The following is a 20333-nucleotide window of genomic DNA, read 5'->3' on the forward strand; positions in this document are numbered from 1 at the left end:
AGTTAGAGAATGTGAGAATCTGTTAGGAATGAACAGAACTGTGAAAAACAAACTGAGAAAAAGAAGGCAGAAAAGAAATAGTCTGAGGGAAAGGGAATGAGAGGAATTGTCATGAAAAGCAGAAAGTGGGAAATGGATGAAAGAATGAAAAATGAAGAAATTATGAAAAGACAGTAAAAAAGAATGAGTGAGAGAATGGGGCACTGCAAAGTGCATCTGTACTGTAAGAGTGTAAAACAGAGCTGCTGATTGGTTGGCTGTGACATTATCAGCAGCAGTGGCAGGAAACCAGAGGAAACCAACTCGAACTACCCATATATACACACACACACACACACACACGGAGAGAGAGAAACCTGAGCTTTGGTTCAAATCCAAGAGCTGTGAGGTAGTGATGCTACCCTGCACCACCACAATGCCCCTTTACAGTTTATCAAAAACAAAAATAGACCCCTTAATTCTTGGTGAAAGAATGGAATATGTACATCACATTTTAATGGACTGACTTCATTAAACTCCATCCATCCATGGATGTAGCCACTTATCCTGTTCTATAGGGTCGCAGGCAAGCTGGAGCCTATCCCAGCTGACTATGGGTACACCCTGGACAAGTCGCCAGATTATCACAGGGCTGACATAGAGACAAACAACCATTCACATTCACACCTACGGTCAATTTAGAGCCACCAATTAACCTAACCTGCATGTCTTTGGATTGTAGGGGAAACCGGAGCACCTGGATGAAACCCACACAGACACAGGGAGAATGTCCAAACTCCCCACAGAAAGGCCTTCACCAGCCGCTGGGCTCGAACCCAGGACCTTCTTGCTGTGAGGCAACAGTACTAACCACTACACCACCATGCCACCCCTTCATTAAACTCCATCCATCCATTATCTGTAGCTGCTTATCCGGTTCTACAGGGTCACAGACAAGCTGGAGCCTATCCCAGCTGACTACGAACGAGAGGCAGGGTACACCCTGGACAAGTCGCCAGCCAGATTATAACAACCATTCACACTCACATTCACACCTATGGTCAATTTAGAGCCACCAATTAACCTAACCTGCATGTCTTTGGACTGTAGGGGAAACCGGAGCACCTGGATGAAACCCACACAGACACAGGGAGAATGTCCAAACTCCACACAGAAAGGCCTTCACCGGCCGCTGGGCTTGAACCCAGGACCTTCTTGCTGTGAGGCGACAGTACTAACCACTACACCACCATGCCACCCCTTCATTAAACTCCATCCACCCATCCATTATCTGTAGCTGCTTATCCGGTTCTACAGGGTCGCAGACAAGCTGGAGCCTATCCCAGCTGACTATGAACGAGAGGCGGGGTACACCCTGGACAAGTCGCCAGCCAGATTATCACAACCATTCACACTCACATTCACACCTACGGTCAATTTAGAGCCACCAATTAACCTAACCTGCATGTCTTTGGACTGTAGGAGAAATCGGAGCACAGATACAGGAAGAACGTCCAAACTCCACACAAAAAGGCCTTCACTGGCCGCTGGGCTCGAACCCAGGACCTTCTTGCTGTAAGGCAACAGTACTAACCACTACACCACCATGCCACCCCTTCATTAAACTCCATCTGTCCATTATCAGTAGCTGCTTATCCGGTTCTACAGGGTCGCAGACAAGCTGGAGCCTATCCCAGCTGACTATGAACGAGAGGCGGGGTACACCCTGGACAAGTCGCCAGCCAGATCATCACAACCATTCACACTCACATTCACACCTATGGTCAATTTAGAGCCACCAATTAACCTAACCTGCATGTCTTTGGACTGTAGGAGAAATCGGAGCACAGATACAGGAAGAACGTCCAAACTCCACACAAAAAGGCCTTCGCCGGGTGCTGGGCTCGAACCCAGGACCTTCTTGCTGTGAGGCGACAGCGCTAACCACTACATTAAACTCCTGAAGAAGAAATCAATGAATGTCCTTGATTCTGATTCTGATTCTGACTTGCAAGCGTGTTCCTTGTAGCTTGGGATCAATAAAGTAAATCTATCTATCTATCCATCTATCTCTCTCTCTCTATATATATATATCTATTTATATTAAACATAAGGTCAATAGTTGTCCTATCTACGATTTGTGACCTTCTCAAAATGGCGTACCACCCTTTCCTCAACGTGTGACGTAATGACGTTGCTCCGATCTTTCAGTGTTCAGCATGAAAACAATAAACAACCCTGTGAGAAGGAACGCAGGAAGACCTGTCGCTTAGGATATTTATTTAAAAATAAAGACTCTTTTTTTCCCCCCTGAGTGACGTGTTTTAAGAAGAGCTTCAGTTTATAAAAACTACACCGTCCTGACTCGAACAAATTCAGAATCTTTGTTGTCAAAGAGAAGGAAGTCAGTCAGCCAGTCTATCCAGCTCAAGTTAGCCTTCCTTCCCTCTACCATCTGCTTGTGCCTCAGAAGTTAGGGTTGATTGTTATGCGGTTCCCGGAGGACTGTTGTCTCTTTTGTTTTCTTTCTTCTCCGCCACCTCTTCAGTCCCTCACCCGAGTCTCTCTGGCCCTATGTCTCGGTGGCTCTTCCCTTGGTCGGGCTCGATAAAGAAGCGGGCCTGTCGCTACCTTTTACAGCATTACCTCGGTCACTTCTTGGAGGAACGTTTGAGTTTGGACCAGCTGAGTTTGGACTTGTACAATGGCAGTGGAGTCATTAAGGAAATCAGCCTTGATGTCTGGGTGAGTGAGTGAGTTAGCTACAGTAGCTAGCTAGCTAGTTCATCCTGCTCCTTCTGAGAAACCGTGAAAAGCATCTTAGCAGTGTTTCGCAATTTTCTGGCAGGCTGAGAATAAAACTCCTCAACCTCATCATGTGCCTCTTACAATGTGTTTTTTTAATAGGAACCAAGATATTTTCCAAACAAGCTAACAGCCTGTTAAGGGGTTTATGTGTGTGTGTGTGTGTGTGTATGTGCACTACCGTTCAAAAGTTTGGGGTCACCCAGACAATTTTGTGTTTCCCATGAAAAGTCACACTTTTATTTCCCACCATAAGTTGCAAAATGAATAGAAAATATAGTCAAGACATTTTTTCTGGCCATTTTGAGCATTTAATCGACCCCACAAATGTGATGCTCCAGAAACTCAATCTGCTCAAAGGAAGGTCAGTTTTATAGCTTCTCTAAAGAGCTCAACTGTTTTCAGCTGTGCTAACATGATTGTACAAGGGTTTTCTAATCATCCATTAGCCTTCTGAGGCAATGAGCAAACACATTGTACCATTAGAACACTGGAGTGAGAGTTGCTGGAAATGGGCCTCTATACACCTATGGAGATATTGCACCAAAAACCAGACGTTTGCAGCTAGAATAGTCGTTTACCACATTAGCAATGTATAGAGTGGATTTCTGATTAGTTTAAAGTGATCTTCATTGAAAAGAACAGTGCTTTTCTTTCAAAAATAAGGACATTTCAAAGTGACCCCAAACTTTTGAACGGTAGTGTATATATGAGTGTTTAGTCCACGTCTAGTTCTTATCTAGAGTGTTTATATTGTCTGAGTGTTTAGTCTTTGTCTAATTCTTATCTAGTGTTTACACTGTTTATATTGTCTGAGTGTTTAGTTTATACTGTTTATATATTGTTTGTCTGAGTGTTTAGTCTATGTCTAGTTCCTATCTAGAGTGTTTATACTGTTTATATTGGTGTTTTTTTTTTCAATTATTCTATTTTTATTTATTGCATTGCCTGTTTGCACCGTGGGTCAGAGAGGACTGAAATTTCATCTGTGCTGTATGTCGAGCATGTATAGCATATTTGACAATCAAGTTGACTTGACTTGACTTTAGGACTCACTGGCTAACTCCCAGTACTGTATCTACTCCAGGATCTAGTAGCTCTAAGGCTACATCCACACGACAACGGTAACGAGATTTTATTTAAAAAAATATCGCGTCCACATGGGCAACGGATCAGTAAAATATCAGGTACATATGGCAACGCAACGCTTGCTGAAAATGATGCAGTACACATGCCACACCTCTACGTGTGCTGTAAGACGGTTCCATCGGAGACACCAGAACAATAGAAGAAGTAGGACGCATGCGCATAAACCCCTTCTTCTACCCGGCGAAGCACTCACAGGAACAAACACACAACAACAAGAAGAAGATGGCTGCGACTACGCGAGGAAATCGTGCCTTCTGTGTGTACAAATTAGTTTTATTAGTGTGCATAGTTTTGAATGAATGAATTTATTTTATTTTGAACATGTATAAAAAAAATGTATGTAACTATTTGTACATACAAAAGAAAGAAAACGAGAAAGTGACAAAAAAGTTAATAAATAAAATACATAGAGTTAAGACATTACAATACACTGCACATTGTTCGACAAGGAGTGGGAAGAAGTATAGTACTTTTTTAATTTCCCACCCCTTTTTAACTACCCCGAAATCCAAACTACATTAATACACCTATAAAAATATATATACCATATATACACTTGATGAATATCTATATAAATATATAATTACAAAAATAAATACTACATATATATATATATACACACTTCATAAATATCTATATAAATATTTAATTACAAAAATAAATATATACTACATTCCATATATACACTTCACAAATATCTATATAAATATATAATTACAAAAAATATATATACTATATACCATATGTACACTTCATAAATATCTATATAAATATTTAATTACAAAAATATCTACTACATTCCATATATACACTTCACAAATATCTATATAAATATATAATTACAAAATATATATATATATATATATATATATATATATATATACCATATATACACTTCATAAATATCTATATAAATATATAATTACAAAAATAAATATCTACTACATACCTATCCCTGTAAATATGAATATATAAACTATCCCCATAAATAAATATATACCATTTATACCATATACTAAGTTAGTTCTAATATAACAATCAACCCTATTCTATTTATAGATTTATCCCTCATCATCCTCCGTTGACATACTTCCTCTTCTATATACTTGTTTAAAAATATTTTTTGTACCTTTTTTTAAACAGATTTATATTTGCACTTTGTTTTATTTCTGTCTCCAGTCTGTTCCATAAAGTCACCCCACAGCTCGATACGCACATGTTTTTCATATTTGTTCGAACCTTTGGTTTTTTAAAATTTAGGTCTCCCCCTCTCGCTCACTAAACATTCTTTGTATATTTTTTGGCAATAGATTATTTCTCGCTTTATACATTATTTGTGCTGTTCTGAATTTGACCAGATCCATAAATTTCAACGTGTGATTTTATGAATAGTGGGTTTGTGTGATGTCTGTATCATGTTTTATATAACTTAATTTTCTTATTGTGTGTGAACATTTTGAAAAGCATTTTTATATAATTTATATAACTTTTTATATTGTGTGTGAACATTTTGAAAAGCAGTTTTATCCAGTAAAAAAAAGAAATTCAAGAAATGGTTCAGTTACTTGTTTATTTAAAAGAAAAGCTGTATACAAAAGTGAATGCAATGCAGTGGTTCATACAAAACAGCGAGAGTGCTGCTTGTTCTAGTCATGTGGTTGTGACGTCATCGTAAACAGATCCATTCTACTCATCCAGACGACTTCGCAACGGCGCCGTTGCCAGATTTTTCCACTCTGGAACCCGTTCTCAAAAAATATCGTTTTAGGACGCCCAAAACGCCGGTGCCGTGTGGACGCCAGGCCGAAACGATAAACAATTTTATCAGATTCACCTGAATCCGTTGCCGTGTGGACAGGGCCTAAGAGTCCATGTTTTTAAAATGGCCATTAAGGCAAACAGAACCATAGTCTTGTCTTTTTATACCCCTGATCTCTCCTTCATCTTCTCTTTCAGGCAGTAAACGAGCTGCTGGAGTCACTGGCAGCCCCTCTGGAGATTGTGGAAGGTTTCGTACAGAGTATTGAAGTGACAATCCCATGGGCAGCGCTCGTCACTGACCACTGTACGCTTAAAGTCACTGGGCTACAGATAACATGCAGACCCAAGGACAGAAACAGTACGTTAACAGCACCTTCACGACATAGGTGACGTGGTCTTGGTAATAGCACAACTTTATTCATCGCACACTTGTGAAATTCCTCTCTGCATTTAACCCATCACACACACGTGAGCAATGAGCACACACACATACCCAGAGCAGTGGGTAGCCAGCCATGCTAACAGTGCCCGGGGAGCGGTTTGGAGTTAGGTGCTTCGCTCAAGGGCACCTCAGCCCAAGGTCGTCCCATATTAATCTTTGGACTCTTGGGGAAGCCCACGCAGACACAGGGAGAACATGCAAACTCCACACAGAAAGGCCACCGCTGGCCGTGAACCCAGAACCTTCTTGCTGTGAGGCGACCGTGCTAACCACTTACACCACCATGCCGCCCACTGTGTTTTTGCATTTTCTCTAGTCGTGCAATGTTGATTATTTGGCTTCTTTTTATGATTTGTTTGCATAGGTGGCACTTGGGACTCCCAAGGTTGGTCCTCATGTATGACTTCCAGCATGCAGCTGGCCCAGGAGTGTCTAAAGGACCCACCTGAGGCATCGGAAGAGCCACCTGCTCCTTTGGAGGGGCTGGAAATGTTTGCACAGACCATTGAGACAGGTGTGTATGTTGCCAAAGTGTTCTATTAAATTCTCAGGTCTGATTGGTCAGAAGATGTTGATTTATTTTCTAGAACAACAGTCCTGACCGTAATGCCAGTTGAAAGACAATACACATGTTCTAATATGTAATAATTTCTGTCGTAACAGCTCATTCATAGCTATTTGTATGGTGGATACTTCAAGTAATCTAAGATTAATACTACACAAATACTGATGATAATGTTATCAATTCAAAATTTTTCTTGGTTGATCTGGTGGATTTTTCTCGAAGGAGATGTTTATTTAAAGGGGACTTATTATTATGAAAAAACAGTCAGTTTTTCAGTGCTTGTGCACATACATTTGGGTATTTGGCGTGCCTACCAATGGTTTATGGTGGTTTAGCCTCCAGTGTTTTAGCTCCATCATTGACTTGAACTGAGTTTGATCATAATTTTGCCTTCTAAGACACTGATAACAGTAATTTATCCGTTTTTAGAGTTAAGGATCAGGGATTATTGCTCGTTTGCTTAACATCTGATATGTGACACAATTTAACATACTAAAGACAAGAGGAATTCAAAATCGCTCCAAATTATTGCCGCCAATTATTCACGTCAAACAGTACTAAAGATGAGAATTCGACATCATGCTGAATTATTACCGGCGAACCATGATGTGTTTCTTAGAATTACGATCGGGTCTTTCTGATTTTAGAATGCCCTTTGAAACTGCTCTGTTGAGCTGCATATATTTAAACATGCAAATCCTTGGTTTGATTCAGCTAGCTAGTCAGTTTTTTTCAATTACTTTGTTAGTTGACATAAGTCAAATGAAAAAATCCAGTCAAAAACTTACGAGTTCAAACTTTCATTTTAAAAAAGCTCCGTTCTCTTTAAATCTATAATGATCAATCATAGGCACGTTTGATCAGCTTTATTCACATTTAATAATAGGGCTAAACCATTAGATACCCCTACCAACCCACCAACTCTGAAATAAGATAACCCAGTCTGTTTCTTTTGGGCTGTTCATTGCCTGGTCCTTTAAATGATAATAAGCCACTGGTCACCCCAACCTCCTTTTCCACTGCCAATCATTTCGAGGAACAGGTACTCAATCGGTTCTTTTCAACAGGGCTGTTTAGAGAAGGTGAAAATGGTGCTGTGGTACTTTATCCTTGTAGTATTTTGACCAAATAGTCCTGGGTATGACTTTAAACTGCAACTGGTGGTGAGTCTCAAGTCCTGGAGGACTTGAGTATTGGGGAAAGTGGAGTTACCCCGTAATCACCATTGCTCCCAGGTCCGCTCTGACCCGGAGTGGTAGCACCTGCCTGGGTTCCAGCTACGGGTTAAATAATTCATCACCAATAAGGTGCTGGCAGCAGGGTGCTTTTCGATGCACTGTGGCAGATGAACCCAACAGGGTCAGTGACGCACCACCAGATGGCATGTGGAAGAGCCACTCAAATGGTCAATGGATGGCATCACTCAGCAAGTCAGTTGTCGCTGCGGGGCAACTTCCATACCCGTCAGGTCTGTGGCACTTTTGTGCACTACTTGACATCAGGTCTGGCGGTCCAGAGAGGCAATATGATGGGGACACGACATTGTTTGTCTTACCTTACTGTGCAAGGCGCTTTATTAAGAGAGGAGAACAGCGTACAAGAGCTCACAAGGGCAGACATTCTGTAGTGGCTCTGCCGGGCCTTTCATGCCACCGCTGCAGGTTGCTCTGGTGTGGGCTTCATGTCTGATCTGCATTTCTGCGCATCTTAATGAAGCGATCATCATCGCTAGTGATGGACAGCCAACAACAACATTTTGACCAAAGCATATCCCATACCCGGCGGCACGGTGGTGTAGTGGTTAGCGCTGTCACCTCACAGCAAGAAGGTCCGGGTTCGAGCCCCGTGGCCGGCGAGGGCCTTTCTGTGTGGAGTTTGCATTTTCTCCCCGTGTCCGCGTGGGTTTCCTCTGGGTGCTCCGGTTTCCCCCCACAGTCCAAAGACATGCAGGTTAGGTTAACTGGCGACTCTAAATTGACTGTAGGTGTGAATGTGAGTGTGAATGGTTGTCTGTGTCTATGTGTCAGCCCTGTGATGACCTGGCGACTTGTCCAGGGTGTACCCTGCCTTTCTCCCGTAGTCAGCTGGGATAGGCTCCAGCTTGCCTGCGACCCTGTAGGACAGGATAAAGCGGCTAGAGATAATGAGATGAGATATCCCATAACCCTTTTCCACCAAGGCGGTTCCATAGTTAGTTCAGCGCTGGTTTCTCATCTTGAACCAGCTCTTCATGTTTTGGCAGCTAAAGAACTGGGTCTCAGTCAGGAAAATTGGTTCTAGAGTGGCACACAGAACTCAGAACCCCTTACATCAGGGCCTAGGGGTGGGATTATCATGACCAATAAGACCAGCTAAAACATTGTGACCACCATTTAAAAAAAAAAAAAGACAACCCAGAACTAATGAAGCATCTAGTCTGACTAATCCAATGAAGAAATAGAAAAAGAGACAATTTAGTCTGTCACTGTTGTGCTTGGTTGGCGTTGGTGGAAAGGGGGTAACAGACATTTCATTAAGACCTCAGGGAGCTGTGTCAACTTGTGGAACAGGGGTACAATATGTCACCTTTAACATTCATGGAAGGAGTCTCCTGTGTCAGTGCTTTGTAAGAGTTAGTTGGTTTTCCACCAAGGGAGAGCCTTCAGGACGAAAGACTTTGTGCTTTCTAGTTCCATATGGTCAGCAATAGTGTCCCGTCCGTCCCCCCCAATTAATTTCAAGAGATGGGGGGGGGGGGTTCAAATTTAAAGTATAACATTCATTAATGCATCATGCAGTTGTTGGCAAGTTCCTGTGGTATGAGAGTGGTAACCCCACTTCATGTCGGGCAAGATCAACACCACCACATTGTTTATCGTTTTTCTAGTACAGCATACCAGAACACAAAGGAGCATGTTATTCCTCATCCATCCAGACCGGTCATATTTAATATTATCTTTGTGTTATGTTGACAGATACTGTACGTCTCTGAACCAAGACACAAATTGTACTAAAACGTGCTGTCACCATGTCTCTGTTTTGTGTAATTTGGCTATAGCTTGCAGAAAATTGTCTTGTTTACAAAGAAGATACTGTCAGGATCGACCTAAAAATGAATAGTGGGATCGAGACATCCTTAAGGCCAATTTATGCTGACAACGCAGTCCTCGCAGATGGCGTCGCAGATGGCGTCTGCACACCTCCCAAAAATTGTGACCACTGCAGAAGCCTCGCAGACAAGAGGGCTCTGATTGGTCCACTCTACATCCGCTGTACACGCACTTCCGCTTCCCTACTTTCCCGGTTTGGTTTGTTTTCACTACCGCCATTTTTAAAAACACGAGCGAAGATGGAGCAGCACGAAGAGCGGTTGATCGAGGAAGTGAGGAAGTATGTACATCTATACGACTCCAGTTCTAGTCATTATAAGTAACCGGAGGATAAACACTCCACTAACCACACCCACCAACTACTCCTAGCGATTTCGCGACTTCGCGCCCCCTTGCGTTGTGGCGGTGAATAACATCGCGCACGCCTATTACTCCCCGCTCAACGATAAATTACAACTGTCTGCGAAAAGCTATCTGGGAAAGCCTTGTCGCAAGAGCATGCAGAGGCCCTTAGTTTCCACACACCGCTACTAGACAACCAGATTCAGTCGTATACTCGCGTGCAAACTTTTTGTGCCACTGTAGGAATACAGTACATCATTAAAACTGAAGCTAATGTAACCGATTAGGTCAACATGTTGCTAAAGCTAATTACTGTATGTGACTCATGCATGTTAATAAAGTCTAACAAGTTGTTCTGTTTCTGAACTCGACAGTACTGCGACGGATAAAAGTCACATTTCTGGACACTATAGTAAGAATTGAGCACCATCCCCTCGACACTAAGGATGGGGTTGCCTTAGAGATGCAAATTAAACGGTAAGAATGCAGGACTTTTGTGAAACCTGCAACACTGATTCTCTTGGTCACCAATCAGAACATGTATTAGTCTCCTGATTTCTTTACATTATCTGGTATTATACCACAGCATTGTTGAATTCTTGATTGTAGATTAGTCAGAAGGTATTAACGATACATTTTATTTCACAGGGATTTCTGTATTTATTTATTTATTTATTTTTTTAAAAGCACAAAGGCGAAAGAATACTAGAGACCTGTCTGGGTAGAAGGAGGAAATGAAGTGGTGCCTCGTCAGGGGTGACTAGTGGCCCAGTGTATGCATTTAAGGGTTAAAGCTAATGATTATACAGTATATAGTAATCGAGAGACACTGAGAGGCACCGGTAATTATGGATTCTCTTCGGTGACTGGCATAGTACTATTTTTATGAGGAACGCTGCCTCGAAGAAAATGGTACGATGCCAATCACCGAAGAGGATCCATAATTGCCGGTGCCTCTCAGTGCATGGAATATTTGATTTATATCCCTCATCAAAAAATTCCAAACTAAAAGTGTTAACTTTTAATTTTTGTCTATGAGATTGAATCTTGGCATAAACTCACTGGAAGCAGCCATGTTTGTTGTTTACGTCAGAACAACCTTTGACCTGCACATGTGCAATGTACCACGCTATTGCCTTTAAAAAAAAAAAAACTAATTATTTATTTACTATGCTATCCCCTGCCTCGCCAGGCATGATCATGATATGTAGATCTGCACACACACACACACACACACACACACACACACGCTCGTGGAGCCACAGCTGTGACTTGAGTCCGTTACTAAAAAGTATTTTTAGTATTTGTAAAAGAGACCAAGCAGTACATAAAAACAATTACTGACTCACAAAATCAGAACGCTGTTAAAATTGATTTGTGTGATCATTTTAATGTGTTCAGTTGAAAATCCCCCTGGCTGAAATGTTGTTTTTGTTTCGATTACAGTGGTGCCTGAAAGTTTGTGAACCCTTTAACATTTTCTATATTTCTGCATAAATATGATCTAAAACGTCATCAGATTTTCACACAAGTCCTAAAAGTAGATGAAGAGAACCTAGTTAAACAAATGAGACAAAAATATTAGATTTGTTCATTTATTTATTGAGGAAAATGATCCAAAATTACATATCTGTGAGTGGCAAAAGTATGTGAACCTTTGCTTTCAGTATCTGGTGTGATCCCCTTGTGCAGCAATAACTGCAACTAAACATTTCCAGTAACTGTTGATCAGTCCTGCACACTGGCTTGGAGGAATTTTAGCCCATTCCTCCGTACAGAACAGCTTCAACTCTGGGATGCTGGTGGGTTTCCTCACATGAACTGCTCGCTTCAGGTCCTTCCACAACATTTTGATTGGATTAAGGTCAGGACTTTGACTTGGCCATTCCAAAACATTAACTTTATTCTTCTTTAACCATTCTTTGGTAGAACGACTTGTGTGCTTAGGGTCATTGTCTTGCTGCATGACCCACCTTCTCTTGAGATTCAGTTCATGGACAGATGTCCTGACATTTTCCTTTAGAATTCGCTGGTATAATTCAGAATTCATTGTTCCATCAATGATGGCAAGCCATCCTGGCCCAGATGCAGCAAAACAGGCCCAAACCATGATACTACCACCACCATGTTTCACAGAAGGGATAAGGTTCTTATGCTGGAATGCAGTGTTTTCCTTTCTCCAAACATAACGCTTCTCATTTAAACCAAAAAGTTATATTTTGGTCTCATCCTTCCACAAAATATTTTTCCAATAGCCTTCTGGCTTGTCCACGTGATCTTTAGCAAACTGCAGACAAGCAGCAATGTTCTTTTTGGAGAGCAGTGGCTTTCTCCTTGAAACCCTGCCATGCACACCATTGTTGTTCAGTGTTTTCCTGATTGTGGACTCATGAACATTAACATTAGCCAATGTGAGAGAGGCCTTCAGTTGCTTAGAAGTTACCCTGGGGTCCTTTGTGACCTCGCCGACTATTACACGCCTTGCTCTTGGAGTGATCTTTGTTGGTCGACCACTCCTGGGGAGGGTAATATTGGCCTTGAATTTCCTCCATTTGTACACAATCTGTCTGACTGTGGATTGGTGGAGTCCAAACTCTTTAGATATGGTTTTGTAACCTTTTCCAGCCTGATGAGCATCATCAACGCTTTTTCTGAGGTCCTCAGAAATCTCCTTTGTTTGTGCCATGATACACTTCCACAAACATGTGTTGTGAAGATCAGACTTTGATAGATCCCTGTTCTTTAAATAAAACAGGGTGCCCACTCACACCTGATTGTCATCTCATTGATTGGAAACACCTGACTCTAATTTCACCTTCAAATTAACTGTTAATCCTTAAGGTTCACATACTTTTGCCACTCACAGATATGTAATATTGGATCATTTTCCTCAATAAATAAATGACCAAGTATAATATTTTTGTCTCATTTGTTTAACTGGGTTCTCTTTATCTACTTTTAGGACTTGTGTGAAAATCTGATGTTGTTTTAGGTCATATTTATGCAGAAATATAGAAAATTCTAAAGGGTTCGCAAACTTTCAAGCACCACTGTATATTAATAACTTCTATTTCTGTCTGTCTTTATTATATTTAAAAAAAAATTGAGTCAGCTGTATAGCTTGAAATTGTGACGTCAGTTCATGGTATATCCAAGATATACCACACACCCTATCCTTTTTTTTTTTTTTTTTGATGTCCCATGATGCATTCCTTAATCCATCCATCCGTTATCTCTAGCCGCTTTATCCTGTTCTACAGGGTCGCAGGCAAGCCAGAGCCTATCCCAGCTGACTATGGGCGAGAGGCGGGGTACACCCTGGACAAGTCACCAGGTCATCACAGGGCTGACACATAGACACAGACAACCATTCACACAGACAACCATTCACACTCACGTTCACACCTACAGTCAATTTAGAGTCACCAGTTAACCTAACCTGCATGCCTTTGGACTGTGGGGGGAAACCGGAGCACCCGGAGGAAACCCACGCGGACACGGGGAGAACATGCAAACTCCGCACAGAAAGGCCCTCGCCGGCCACAGGGCTCGAACCCGGACCTTCTTGCTGTGAGGCGACAGCGCTAACCACTACACCACCATGTCGCCGCATTCCTTAATCAATAGTGGAAATACTTCGTCATGAGAGCCATCCTTGGCCAGTCCCTGCATGTGAATTTTTTGATGAGGGATATAATATAATGTAGTATAATGCTACAAAAAAAAAAAGTCACTGTTGAATGAGATGTCGATTGTATTTGTTCCTAACAGCTGCACTTAAACCTTCGTGCTTGAAATGTAAACCTATATCTGTAACTGAGCACTTATGCCTCTGGCTTTTACTGCAGGCTGGATTACTGTGATGAAGCTGTGAGAGACTCCAGTCAAACAGTGCCTGTAGATATCCACCAGCCTCCAGCCTTTCTAAATAAAATTCTTCAGCTCAACTCCGTACAGCTGCTTTACGAGACTCTTGGAGAGCCACAGGTGAGAACCGCTTAAACCATGAGGAGATTGGTGGAGGATTTCGTAGAAGCTAATAAAAGAATCGCTGTAAAGTTGACTTAGTCAGTATGAAGTGAAAATCTGTGTGCCATTTGACGATAACTCCTTATTTAAACATCAGTACTATGACTGTATAAGCTCAAGGTATTGCAGGAAAGGTATAAACAACTCTCATTCTACCCACCTCAGTATAGCTGGATTCTTTCACCAGAGCCCTTTTATACTACAGATCATACTACAGCCTTTTCTTCTGCATGAACTCTGATATGGCTGTTGATTGTGGTGAGTTGTGTTTTTTTTTTTTTAAGTCTGTTCTGTTTTCAGAGTCTTGTTCCCGAACATCCTGGAGTCAGTGAGGATGAAGAGAGAGACTCCGCGCCTAAGTCCTTAAAGCTGCATCCTGGGCCTCTAGTCATTGGAAGCTGCTCTGGTTTCATGGAGACCACTGTTAAAATTAAACAGAACGACATGCTCCCAGGGCCCAAGGTTTGCCTCTTTCCTTATGCTTTTTGTGTGACATTAAATATTCACTCTGTCATCTTTACTGAGCAGATTTGACTTCTTCCTTCTCCAACTGACATTACTGATGGTCTTTTTTTTTTTTTTTTAAATCCCTCCTTTTTTTTTTTTTCTCCAATGTTTCAGCTTGAGCTAGATGGTAAAGTGGGCTCTCTCCACCTGTTGCTTTCTCCCAGTCAGATTACGAAGCTAACAGACCTTCTGACGGCTCTCTGCGTCGAGACAGGTAACACGTTTACCCAGCATGATTTAAATGCAATTCAAATTGAAAGGTGTAAACTGCAGGTCAGACATAATATTGCTTTTGAATGTGACCTCTAAAAATACATAGCAAAAAGAGAGACTAAACTTCATTCTTCACCTTTTGTATCACTTCATTACCTCACCCAGGACGTAGTCCACCAGGGGGCGAGGTATTGTTTTCGGTCGGGTTTGTTTGTTTTTTGTAAACGATGTTACGGGAAAACGGCTGGACCAATCTTCATGAAACTTTCAGGATGGATGAGCATTGGTCTCAAATAGAACCAACAACATTTTTGGGGTCATCTGGCCAAAGTCAAGGTCATGGTGACCAAAAAGGTAGTTAAAAAAAAAAAAAGCTCTGAGCTCAGATTGCAGGAGCGGTGCCTTGGAAAGACTCCGCCCACAAACACGCTGATTGGCTCACTAGCTGCTTCATTTTCAAACACTGCTGTCATTGGACGGTTTGTTGGTTCGTTTACACATGCAAAGGAAGGGGGTTTGGCCACGCCCACTTTTAAACCTCATTGATAACTTCTCCACTCTGACTTACTATAAATTATAAATAAATGGACTAGACTAAATAACTCGCTTTCAGACATGTTTATGCTTGTTACAGATCGAAAGTGCGTTCCACTGAGCTTCCACTGTCTGTACTTTTATATTATTCTGCTCTTACAGTTTTCGAAACTGAAACCCCGAACCGAGGCTGACATGCACACGCATGTCGCAGGGGGAGACAGAATCAGAACCATGTTTATTGGCCAAGTATGTTCACGCACAAGGTCAAAATCGAGGTCAAGGTCACCAAAAAGGTCAAAATCTTTTTTTTCGCGATATCTTCCTTCATATTCATCATAAGTGCTACCGGGCGTGCTTTTGTTTTGTCTGGCAACACTTGTTTATATACTGAAAATCAAAAAAGCAGGGATTTACTTTAAAGTGCATATCACGGGTAAATTCAGGAGCAAGATCAATGTAATTCTCCTATTTTATATTAAACTTTGGTGAAATATCTGTCACATTTTGCATTTTGTGCAATTTTTTTACCTTGCGCAATACCAGAAAAATTCAGTTGAAATCAAGCCACTTGAGGCGAATTGGTCTGCCTCTGAAAAAACTTGGCATTTGGATTTCCTGGGAAACATTGATTTTCGTGATGTCGCGTGCGGGACGCCTCCTTCTGAATCCTACGTCAGCGCTGGTTTGTTTATGAGAAAACGACCTGGTGGTTTTCTGCAAATTTCTTCAACGTTATCACGTAATTATTAAAATGGTTAACAGATGTATCGTAGGAGGGTGTAGCAACACCAATCATGATGGGATTAGTACTCATCGTTTTCCAAAAGACCGGACAATGAGAGAGAAATGGATGCACTTCGTGTGAGGCACCTGGAAAAACTAGCTACATGCTACAGACTACAGCATTATTTGCGGTGCTCACTTCACAAGGCCCGACGACTTTGAGAACTATTTGCAGTGGGAAATGGGCTTCGCGAGGCAACTTGATCTGAAAAAAGACGCAGTTCCATCTGTCAGAATGCCCAAAGCAACACCGTCTCCATCTGTGTCAGCATCACCAAAGGAGCCAGCCGTGTTCGTCTCCCCTGACAGAAGGCGAAGTGCCGCATCCACTGAGGCTCTTGAAGCAGAGGACCAAGCAGAGCCGAGAAAAAGACCAAGAAAATCGGCAATTCACAAGTTGACTGTTGCCAGGATAAGAAATAATTCTGACATCTCATTATATTCTTCATCCAAAGGTGAAGTAACATTACGCTCAGGTGACTATTCCGTATTTGAATGCAAAATCGCTAGCTGCTAAACTTGGTCTACACAGGCTGTGCACTGAAACCATGCAAAGCTCACGCAGCCTACTGGTGCTTCCGCAGGTAACGTCACGAACCTGGCTCCAGACTCCCTTGGGATTTTTCCAGATGCGTTTTATTGTTTTATTTTTTTCTGCTGTAGACAGATGGCCTTGTGCAAAATTACCCTTCTGGATGAGTGTGTAAAGGGGCATTCTTTCATATTAAAAAAAAAAAACGAAATTGGTCCAGGATATGTACTATAAAGGGGACATATTACAAAAAACACACTTTTTCAGTGATTGTCCACATACGTTTGGGTATCTGGAGTGCCTATCAATCTGAAATAAGACAACCCAGTCGATTTCTTTTGTGCTGCCTATTTCAGAAAACGTGCTTCATCAAGCGATTCAAATTTGGCTCCCCTTTCTATGTCACAAGGGGAACATGTAGAGGCTTTGCACCGTCACATGACCCCCATAGCAATGGTCACTATGCTGCCATGACAGGAAGCTGCTTCATTCAGATGAGTTAGTTGTTATTGATTGGTACAGGAAGATTTTGCTGCATTTTTGGATGTGTAAAATTGTTTTGAATGAAACCAAGACATCAGGTTTTTTTTAAATTTACCAAAAGTAATTCATCATGGGGGGGGACTAGAGATATTTCTAAATGTAGAAGGGAAAAATGGCTCACAAACATTTCATTATCTCATTATCTCTAGCCGCTTTATCCTTCTACAGGGTCGCAGGCAAGCTGGAGCCTATCCCAGCTGACTACGAGCGAAAGGCGGGGTACACCCTGGACAAGTCGCCAGGTCATCACAGGGCTGACACATAGACACAGACAACCATTCACACTCACATTCACACCTACGGTCAATTTAGAGTCACCAGTTAACCTAACCTGCATGTCTTTGGACTGTGGGGGAAACCGGAGCACCCGGAGGAAACCCACGCGGACACGGGGAGAACATGCAGAGTCCACACAGAAAGGCCCTCGCCGGCCCCGGGGCTCGAACCCAGGACCTTCTTGCTGTGAGGCGACAGCGCTAACCACTACACCACCGTGCCGCCCGCTCGCAAACATTTGGCTGGAATTGGTGTCAGAGAGGTAAAAAACCTTCTGGTCGGCTCACTTAATTTCCACTAAGGTAAGAATTAAAAAAAAAAAAACCTTTCAGAACTGCAGCAAAGTGTTCATTCTTATCCAGTGAAGTGAACATGAGTGTAAGAAACAAAGTGCAGCAAGGTGCTCAAGCTCATGTTCACTGTATAAGAATGAGCACCTCGCTGCACTTTCTCTTACGCTCATGTTCATCTCTCTGGATAAGAATGAGCACCTTGATGCACTTTGTATGTTTTTAAGCCATTTTTCCCCCGATGATGAATTCCTTTTGGTGAATTAAAAAATCTGATGTCTTTGTTTTGTTCAAAAAAAATTTCTGCATCCCAGAATGCAGCAAAACTTTTCCATACGACTAACTCGTCTGAATGAAGCACTACAAACTGCCTCCTGTCATGGTGACATGTACCCCTTTTCCACCAAATCAGTTCCAGGGCTGGTTCGGGGCCAGTGCTGGTGCTGGTTCACAACTCGTTCAACTTGCAAGCCAGCTGAGAACCAGTTTGCTTTTCCATAGCTCGCGGTGCTAAGGGAAGCCACGTCAGTTACGTCGCTGTATACGTCAGTTACGTCGCTACGTTTGCATAAACCTTGGCGCAAATATAGAAGCAAAAACAACACGGAAGAAGCAGCAACAACAACAACAATAATAATAATAATGGATGACTTCGCGTTTGTACAGCTGCTGCTTCTCGGCGCTTAAAAATGGTGATCTTTCGCGGTCTTGTTATTGTTGTTGGTCTTAACAACTCTGCCCCCCGCTGACGTAAGCGATTCTTTCCTCTGGCCCAGCAGAGAGTTGGTGCTAGCCTGGAACCGGTTTTTCTGGCCCCAGAGCCAGTTCTTTGTCCGTGGAAACAGAAAACCCGGTTCCAAACTAAGCACTGGCCCCGAACCAGCCCTGGAACTGCTTTGGTGGAAAAGGGGCAATAGTTACCATTGCTATGGGGGTCACCTGACAGTGCAAAGCCTCGGATTATGCCTCCACTCATGGATTGAGAACTGCCTTTGTGAATGAATATTCATGAGAAAAGTGCTGCCTGAGGGGCTGGGTTTAGCAGTGACTCATCATTTAAAGCAACAGGCACTCAACTCGGCTGTTTTGAACAGGGCTGTTTGGACGGAGTGAGAAAGGAGCTGCAGTGCTTTATCCTTGTGGGATTTTGAATTGGTATCCAAATGCAAGCCAAAACTTAAGTACCTCTTTTGATTTTTGTCTCCCTTTCTCAGAGGGTAGCAGTAATACTCATGGTGGTGGAGCTCAGAGTAGGCCTCTGGGTTCAGATGATCTGAGGTTGATAGAGGAGGACCTCAGTAAACAACTTAGTGTGGATACAGTAGACCAAGATTTGGAGCCAAACACAGAGCCTTACATCTGCAGTCTGGAGAATGGAGGTGAGATGACCACGTATATACTGTACTTTTCTGGCACTTTAATACTGTAAGTAACTGTTGATTTGATTTGTTGTTGCAGACACGTTGTACGTTGCTTTTCCCTTGGCTAGATCTTTTTTTTTTTTTCATGGTCAACCTTGTTTTCCAACTTCTAATCTGTTAATGCTTGTTCTTATTGCCTGTCTTGTGGTGATTTCTCTCTACCTCAGATATGTTTTACTCTATGGGGCCTGGGTGTATGAGTAACAGTGCGATGTCCACACGCTCAGGAAGCGAGCTCTCAGACAGTGACATGGAGTCCTCAATACACAGCCAAAACAGCCTGGCTCCAACACACCCTCTGTCCCCACAGGTCTGTGCATGGGGTGGGGGGTGGGGGGGGAAACCCACGTTGTATCTTCATATCCACTATCTTCATAATTTTTGTTTTATAAATATTTACTTAGCTAACCACAAGGGTATTATATGCTCCGGTTTGCTTGCACAGTCCCAAGCTAGTCAGAATGTTTTCTAAAGTAATGAAATGGCATATGTTGAGCTAGTTAGCTAGATAAGTGCATTAATCCAGACTAAGGAATTTGAGTGCATGATCATTTATTAACTTCTTCTAAACAGGTTTCTAATGTAGCTTCTCATGTTTGCACCCTTGATTAAAGTCAGCCAGTTTTTGACTTTTTTTTTTTCTAGGTTCTCGTGGTTATTTGACTGACTGTTCTTCCTTGATTTTACAAAAATTACCCTAATCTTTATCCCTCATATTTATAGAATATCGGGTATTATTCTATCCACGTTCACTGGATATGAGCAATCGTGCGCTCTGATTGGCTACTCTACTACTAGGCTATCAGCTCATATATCGTGAGTAGAGAAAAACAAAATGGCGGAGCGTTTTGCTGACCCAACTGAAAACGAAATAAAAACTTTGCTCAAAAAATACAAAAAAAAAGCAACAAAAAATGGAATAAAGGTATTTGATGGTAAGAACATATCATTTATTTTTCAAGAATCATTATAGCATTTTTCACAAATTGCTACTGTCATTGTTCAGCGGAAATTTTGTCAGACGTTTTGAATAAAGTTTTTATTTATCGAATTTGCAAAAAATAAAAATG

At 41.9% G+C, this 20333-nt stretch overlaps 1 protein-coding gene across 1 annotated transcript in view; it reads left to right on the plus strand.

The window, feature by feature from the left end:
- The first annotated feature begins 2204 nt into the window (after window positions 1–2204).
- The window catches only part of atg2a (autophagy related 2A), a 72364-nt gene continuing 54235 nt past the window's right edge, over window positions 2205–20333 (plus strand). Inside the window, exons 1-9 of the mRNA XM_060927933.1 lie at window positions 2205–2724; window positions 5890–6052; window positions 6501–6650; window positions 10507–10609; window positions 13981–14119; window positions 14462–14623; window positions 14783–14882; window positions 19057–19221; window positions 19431–19573. Coding sequence (XP_060783916.1) covers window positions 2554–2724; window positions 5890–6052; window positions 6501–6650; window positions 10507–10609; window positions 13981–14119; window positions 14462–14623; window positions 14783–14882; window positions 19057–19221; window positions 19431–19573 — 1296 coding nt within the window. The 5' untranslated portion in view covers window positions 2205–2553. The remainder of the gene's footprint in view (window positions 2725–5889; window positions 6053–6500; window positions 6651–10506; window positions 10610–13980; window positions 14120–14461; window positions 14624–14782; window positions 14883–19056; window positions 19222–19430; window positions 19574–20333) is intronic.

The sequence above is a fragment of the Neoarius graeffei genome, chromosome 8 (assembly GCF_027579695.1).
Source record: "Neoarius graeffei isolate fNeoGra1 chromosome 8, fNeoGra1.pri, whole genome shotgun sequence".
Classification (NCBI taxonomy): domain Eukaryota; kingdom Metazoa; phylum Chordata; class Actinopteri; order Siluriformes; family Ariidae; genus Neoarius; species Neoarius graeffei.